This window comes from Aplysia californica, unplaced genomic scaffold, assembly GCF_000002075.1.
Source record: "Aplysia californica isolate F4 #8 unplaced genomic scaffold, AplCal3.0 scaffold00460, whole genome shotgun sequence".
NCBI lineage: Eukaryota > Metazoa > Mollusca > Gastropoda > Aplysiida > Aplysiidae > Aplysia > Aplysia californica.
This window is the reverse complement of record NW_004797730.1, coordinates 178,899-186,826: the sequence shown is the minus strand read 5'-3', so window position 1 is coordinate 186,826 and position 7,928 is coordinate 178,899. Positions and strand designations below refer to the sequence as shown.

At 42.2% G+C, this 7,928-nt stretch overlaps 1 protein-coding gene across 1 annotated transcript in view; it reads right to left on the bottom strand.

The window, feature by feature from the left end:
* LOC101851758 overlaps window positions 1-5,419 on the bottom strand; it is a 10,651-nt gene extending 5,232 nt beyond the window's left edge. Inside the window, exons 1-2 of the mRNA XM_005105247.3 lie at window positions 5,375-5,419; window positions 2,913-4,313 (exon numbers count right to left, since the gene is read on the bottom strand). Of these exons, the coding sequence (XP_005105304.2) occupies window positions 2,913-4,267 (1,355 nt within the window). The 5' untranslated portion in view covers window positions 4,268-4,313; window positions 5,375-5,419. The remainder of the gene's footprint in view (window positions 1-2,912; window positions 4,314-5,374) is intronic.
* Between the last annotated feature and the right edge of the window lie 2,509 nt (window positions 5,420-7,928).

Below are 7,928 nucleotides of genomic sequence, written 5' to 3'. Positions count from 1 at the left end.
ATTTCTCGTGCTATCTCTTGACCTCTTGCTGTTATTTTTTCAAACACAGATAGAGCTAACTGGGTTTTGTTATGTCTTTGTCCAAGAGCTCTACGTGGTTTTGTTAGCTGTAAAACGTTGTGTGCAGCCTAAACTCAATCCTCTATATTGTGTAATGTTTCAATATTTCAGGACCGAGAGAGAGAGAGAGAGAGAGAGAGAGAGAGAGAGAGAGAGAGAGAGAGAGAGAGAGAGAGAGAGAGAGAGAGAGAGAGATTTAGTGGGAGAGATAGAGAGAGGGAGACAGAGACAGACAGAGAGAGACAGAGACAGAGAGAGACAGAGAGGGAGATAGAGAAAGAGAGAGAGAGAAGACGGAGGAAAGGTACGGAGGAGTGTTTGCAGCATTGGGGAACAAGAGAGCAGGCGGGGGAGTCACTTTTATCGGCCCATCGACGATATAACCGATGTAGCGTGGTTTGTAACTTGTTGGTTTGGCCAACATCTATTCTATTACTATTAATTATCTATTTGTGATTGCCGAATTTTACTATTCAAAAGGCTTTTTAATGGCTGCACCGATCGACATTCGGTTTTCGCCGAAAGATTCTTAAAAATATTCTCCAGATCATGACTCCCTTCGGGTTTTTTTTTTCAGTTTTGAGACAGTTTTGCTGCCAAAAGCTACATTTTTTTATTTCGCCGATCGCTTTTGTAGGCCGACGCTTCTGTCTCTGCAATTTTAGAAAAGGAGGTTTCCGTTCACTTACCGGGCGCACTGTTTTGAGAGTATAGATCTAAACCTTCTAATTTTTGCATCTCTCAAGATCTATTGCTACATTCCAGTAGAATGTAAATATCATGACTTTCGGCTGACGTTAATGCACCGATCATTCCTTTCAACGAAAGGGGGCACAGCTAGTCCTTATCTATTCGTCAAGAGCGATGAGTTACGAGTCTCGCTATACTGCCATAGGTTGACAAGACACCTTTCTTTCCTTTTGTCACCATTTGTTTTGCTTTATCAATATTTCAGTATATAATTCAAACGAATTTGAAAAAAAAAAAACATAATAATTAAAACAGGGAATTAAGAATTTTCTCGTTAATCTCGAGCCGTTTTTATTCCCCTTGTTATAAACGGACCTCGCAGTATAAACCTATTCATATTCTTTTCTGGCCAAGTTTTATGTGTTTTGAGTTCTAGATAAGATCATAATTAATGTATACATACAAGTCAAATAGTTTACTCCAGATCTATACTATATTTAAACGTCCTCATCACTTTATTCATACGTTAGTGACAACAAGATTGCAAAATTCAGGTGGTCCTGTTTGGGTCACACTGTTAACCGCACTTAAGAAACATAGCCATGCTGTTGCACCCATAAACCGTGACTGGGGTGTAACACCTGAGGTTAGACGAGCAATTGTCATTTCCTGACTTGTAAGTACAGAGTTTCTTCCCCTGGTATTCTGGATACTTCCCATGGTCACATTACGCAAACTTTAATAACTATTAAAAACGAGGATTTAATGTAATCCAAGTCTCACTTTAAAAAGAAATTTCCTCGCAGCTGTGGTTGGCACCTCTGCTATGTTCTTCGTGGTTTCAACTGAATTATCCCCGTCCAATAATTGAATACTTTTAGAAGTAAAAGAGAAGTAATTGCCAAAAAGTAATGCAAAGAGAGTTTTAGTTTTCCATTATCTGTTTTAGTCTGTAGAAAAAAGGGGACGGGGGATGAGGTGACTCCTTGGGCAGTAATTGATCATCGACGCCTCAGGAAACTGTAATCGATACACCTAAAACGGTTAGGTTCTTTGAGTTTTTCTGTTGTTTTGGGTGAGTGTTGTTGTCTTTTGTTGTTTTGTTGTTGTTGTTGTTTGGGGTTTTTTAGGGGGGGGGGTTTTCCTTTTTTTTTTTTTCAAAAATCCTTTTTATTGGGCTTGTTTTTATTTGAAGGGGGGGGGGGGTTGTTTTGTTGTGGGGGGGTTTTGTGAGAGACCATTTTTTCTTTTTTTTTTTTTTTTTTTTTTTTTCAGGGGTGGGGGGGGGGGGGTCGTTGTTGTTTTTGGTTTTGTTTGTTGTTGTTGTTTTGTTTTGTTTGTTGGGTTGTTTGTTTGTTGTTGTTTTTTTGTCGGTTTGTTTGTTTTTTGTTTTGTTTTGTTTGTTTTTTGTTGAGGGGGGGGGGCTGCAGACGTAAGGGGTCATTCAACTGTTGATTTTCCCCGTCTACCTAATTTTGTTTGCACATAATTGACCAACATTGTGCGCTGTTTAGTAACTTATGACCAGGGTGAACATGTGCCTTATGTCGCGCTTATTTTATCTTTTTCTATAGTCTACTAATTTATAGACGGGGGCTCTTGTGGTCAAGCGGTTACGGTGTTCGATTCTCATTCCACAGGTCCCGGGTTCCAAACCTTCCAGGGACAGAAAATTTTCTTCTCCAAAATGTTCTCCTTTCTCCTCTTTTCCTGCTCACTAAACATGTTCTGTTGTCTGCTTCATCTCCACTTGCTGCTCCCATCCTCTCACCTCATTTGTCCACTCCTCTGGGCTCCTGACGCTTTCTGCAGTCTTTCGATTGCTACTCCTTGGCCCCTTCTTGCTGCTGTCTTTCAGCCACACCCCTGATGATATGGTAGGTAGGATCTAACACGTCGCTTTCTCGGATAGATAAGGGGAAAAAACTCAGAGTTCCAATTTACATGTTGCGCCCATTATAGATCCCTTGGTCGTCCTAAAATCGGCAAGAGGAGGCTTCGGCCTCCACCCTGACAGAATCAAACTCCCTACTAAACTGAAAATGTATAATGTATCAAGCGCACTCTTACAATCTTAAGCAATTGCGAGCATAGTAAAACACTCACCCCAACAAACATTAATTGATAGACCATGTTTACTTCTAAAGGAATGGCTTCATAACGAGAAGGCTACTTCGCTTTCGGACAACTTAGTGCCAGCATAAATTATCTCTTCGCTGACGTTGACATCGGGCTTTGTTGGGTCAGTTGTGGGGTAATCACCTCCTTCACTATTTTTATCGTGCCCTGAATCAGAGACATCACTATGGTGTACGCTTGGGGACAGGTCTAAGCGGCTGGGACGTATCCACGAAAATGCCCGATAAGCCCGAGGGACGTGGGAGAAGCCAGTACCAGTTCCTTCTACTGAATGCCAGCGCAAAAGTCGCTTAAAAGCTGCTCGGAATTTGGAGTTGGACGTCCCATAGATGATAGGATTGACGCAGGAATTGAAATAACCGAGCCAAATGGTCACCATGAAACATTCCAGTGGGATGAGGTGTTCATCTGCTGCAGCAATTGGGTTGATGATAAAGAAAGGCAACCAGCACGCCAGGAAAGTTCCTGTGATGATCGTGAGAGTCCGGGCTGCTTTACTGCCTTGTGTTCCCTGTTTCCGGTAGGAGCTCGCCCCTTGACCTCTAAGCTGTGGAGGGTTGGTCATTTGGAGATTCCTGATCCGGACCTGGTGCCTTTTGGCAATTAAGAACAGGCGTAAGTAATTTGTCAGCATTAAGGTGCACGGGACGTAAAAACAAATAAAGGAATAGATTACCGAATAGGTGAAATGTACATCAAAGAGGCACACAGGTTTTGCATTCGATTTTTGTTTAACTCCCAAGGTTTGGTTAAGCGCAGAATAAATATTGTGTGCTTCATGGGCTTCTTCCTTTTCTGTTTTGTGATCCTTGAAAATGGCATTGATTTCTTCCACTGAGAGCTCATGCCACTCCAGAAAGAATGGTACAAAAGACACGACAAATGAACAAATCCACAAACAAGCAATAATCAAAAGAGCCCGAGTAGTAGTCATGAACTCCTCATAATGTAGTGGCTTCTGCACTTGCTTCAGGCGATCGTAACTAATGGCACAGATACTGAAGATGGACGCAGTTTCGCACATGACGTCTGCAGACATCCAGATGAAGCAGAAGGTTTCTCCAAACAACCAGTAACCGTACATGTCGTTGACTAAAGCAAACGTCATGACCAGGAGAGCGAGCAGTAGGTCAGCAACTGCCAGGGACACGATAAAAAAGTTGCTTTTGCTGTGGGAGAGAATAGGCTCTGTGAAAATTGCCAAGCAGACAAGAACATTTCCTACCACTGCCACAGTAATGATCAACGACCCGACGATGCCAATCAAGACGGTCCTGTGCGAAAAAAGCAAGTGGTGCTGTTCATCGTATGCGGGAGGCGCCCACACAACATTTTCTGGATGAGGCACCTCGTGTGTAAAAGTGGTCAAAGATTTCATCGTGAAGACTTGAAAACAAGCAAAGATCTGTCACCGTCTGTTGCACCTAGGTAGAAACAGAAAATAAAACTTGTGAAAATCTCAGATCAAGACCACGATACCTGTGTTCATTTGATCCTTGTACTTGTAGATGTCAGAAGTTTATGTCTATATCTGTCATAAAATCACGGAAACAGGGGAGACACAAATAATCATGATTCAAACTGATTCCATTTTGAACTGATATTAAGAGAAATAATAGTGTAACATAGTAAATGTCATGTGAGAATTCTGAGTGTAGACTATTAAACTTGGGGACAGTTATCCAGTTCTCAATCTGTTCAGTGTCTCCTTCAGGATCGAAGTCAGCAAGCCAACCCTTTCGAGGATTGTGGAGTGGACAGAGGAGCAGTTATGGCATTGTACCGCCTGCAATGCTGCTTATTCTCCAACCAAGTAAGTTAGGGTTAGGGGTGGAGATATGGGTAGGGGTAAGGGCAGGGTAAGGGTTAAGGGTAGAGATAGGGATAGGGGTAGAGGGATAGTACAATGTGTTGCAGGGTTGTAGGGAGGTAAGGTAGTAGTATCGTAATCATTGAGGCCAAAACCGGATTATCCTGAAGAGATTATACGCTGTGAACTTATACTTAAGCACGTTAAATTCTTCAATTGATATCTAAGCTAGATTCTATCGTATGCTAGAGGTCCGCTCGAGCGGGCGCGCGCGCGCGTGTGTGTGTGTGTGTGTGTGTGTGTGTGTGTGTGTGAGTGTGAGTGTGTGTGTGTGGCGGGATAGATAGATCTAGATAGGTAGATAGACAGATAGATAGATCGACCTCTAGCCTCCGATAGCTTAGATCTACAAATCTGGATAAAATCAATTGAAGAATTTAACGTGCTAAAGTATAGATCTAGATCTAGATTATGCAATCTCTTTGCGAAATGCTCTAATATTTTCAGGACCAACTACAGACATGCCTGAAGAAAATCTGTGACAGGCGAGATCAGACTATTAAAAATTGAATGCGCGCTGCTAGAACTTACAGTGCAGACATCAGGACAAGAGCATATTCAAAAAGTTTCTTCTAAGAAGATGAAAAACGTGGCCAACAATGAGGAAGCACCCACCTATTTGTACTCTTCTGGGCGGAAGTCCTTCATTCACCATTCACCGTAGCCTAGGCCTATGTCGTGCGCTTCGTCATCAGTTTCGTCGAACCGGAGACTTTTGAATGAGAGTCGAAGACCTTAACCTCAAAGGCCACGAGAGCCCCCACTTTTTATTTGAAAAATTGACTAGCTGGGTTTCCCGTTCAATGAACGGACTCAAAATAATCGATCGTCAAGTCATTGTGGGATCAGTTCACACGCACTCTTTGTGAATGGAAGCCTCACTTGTTTACAATGTCGTCTTAGAAGACGGACTTTCCCAAGATTAATATGACTCTTTTCGTCTATGCAGACGGGCAATTTAGCTTAGCTTAAGATGGTCTCAAGGTTTTCTTCATGCAGCTTCTTTCATGGCTAATTCTTCCTATGTTTGAAGCGCAGATTCTGTCGCAGTGCTGGCATGTCAGTGTCGTAGATCGAAGCTCTGTATTTCCGCTGTTTTCCTTTCGTCGTTGGTGCTTCTCAGCCTGGTGGTTTCTAAGGCTACTCTCTAGCATTATAATTCGTTCCTTTATCATTTTCCTCCATGTTTTCCTGCCTTCAGCTATTTCTTCCCAGATGCTAACATCTACGCCAAGCTTAGATAAGCTGTTTTTGCAGGTGTCTTTGTACCTCAATTTTGGTCTTCCTCTTGGTCTCTTTCCCTGGGCAAGTTCTCCCTAGAGAAGTTGCTTCTTGAATTCGGTTGTCGTCCATTCTCTTGACATATCCCAGCCACCGCAATCTTTTTAAACACATGATAGTTGTCATGCTCTGGAGGTTTGCGCGTGCCAACACTTCAACATTTGTAACCTTGTCACGCCACGAAATGCCAAAGATCTTGCGGCAGCATCTGAGATAGAAAATGTCGAGGCGCTTTTCTTGTCTGTTGTACAAGGTCCATGTTTCAGATCCATAAAGGAGTGTGCTGAGGACACATGCTTCGTAAATCTTGATCTTTGTTTTGATGGTTAATCTTTTGTTTTCCCATGCTCGTTTTGTCAGCCTTCCAAACGTTGTTGCTGCTTTCCTTATCCTGGTGTTGATCTCATAATCAAGTGATGTAGTAGAGCTGATGGTAGACCCCAGGTAACAGAACTTGTCCACTGTCCCAAGTTCCTTGTCGTTCAGCCATATATGGCTCTGATCTCTGAAAAATTGATTGGTTGGGTTTCCCGTTCAATGAACGGACTCAAATGAATCGATCGTCAAGTCATTGTGGGATCAGTTCACACGCACTCTTTGTGAATGGAAGCCTCACTTGTTTACAATGTTGTCTTAGAAGACGGACTTTCCCAAGATTAGATCTAAACGAAATTATGGAAAATCTGAAAATTAAACTACAGTGACTTCAGACTCCTCAGTATAATTGTGCACCCTTTAAATGATTCTAAACCACTGGGATTTTTTTTTCCAAATTCAAAACTTAAGTGGTTCGGACGTTTTTGGCGGCCAAAGTGACGGACTTTCACAAATAGAATATGTAGAGATGTCAAAACTGCGACTTCGTGATAAAATAATATCATTTAAAATGTGTGAGATTTGAACCGGATGACGGGGATTCACAATTGTTGCACAAAATTATAAGTAACAAGTTACTTTAATATTGGTCTAAGTGATAAAACAGCGTGGAGTCCTTAGTTGGAGGGCTACATCCTACAGTGGACAGACAAAGCCTAGAAAGAAAGAAAAAATATACCCCCTAAAAAGTAGAAGATATTATTAGGATAATAGACGTTGGATGGAAAGAAGGAGCAAACCACATCGGAGCACTCGCCACGGGCACAGCAGAGGGAAAGAAGAAGTAGACTAACTGATATTATTCTGGATTTATTTAAGTCGAATTCTTAGTGGACACATTGTCCTGTTTGAAAGCGTGGTCTCCTATACACTTTTATATCCCCATTGTGGCGTTCAAATTGGAATTGAGAATCATCTGAGAAGGTGCTGGTGTCTCACTGCTTAAAGTTGATTGGCGGTATATATTTTGTGACTAGTTCATCCTAGCCTGATGGTACGCAGTGTGTGTGTGTGTGTGTGTGTGTGTGTGTGTGTGTGTGTGTGTGTGTGTGTGTGTGTAAGTGTAAGTGTAAGCATCCTAGCAACAATCGTATTCTTTCAGTCTGCGACGCACTGTATGCTAGCTAACGAGTGAAAGTCCAGGAAATTGTCTTGCGGTTTGACAGGCTGTCCTGAAACGATTTCTCTTGATCTGTCGGTCTTTAGCTGGCATTGTCACCCTTGACCAATCAGTTTTGGGTCGGTCTTGAATAGACCTAGTCACAAAGTACCGTTGTCTCGGTTGGCTGACACTTGACACTGACATTTCTTCTGCTGATGTTTAATTTTCTCGCAACTGAAGCGCAGAGCATGCATGTGGCTCGATTTTTCTGGTCCTGGCTTACAGGGTGACGATAATAAAATGTTTATGAAGCTTTTAGTAAACACAGACCTAACTTTCATCAAAAAACAAAAATATAGAAGAAAAAAAAACGCCACGTGGAAGAGGAAAGATCCGAATTTTCTGGGGGGG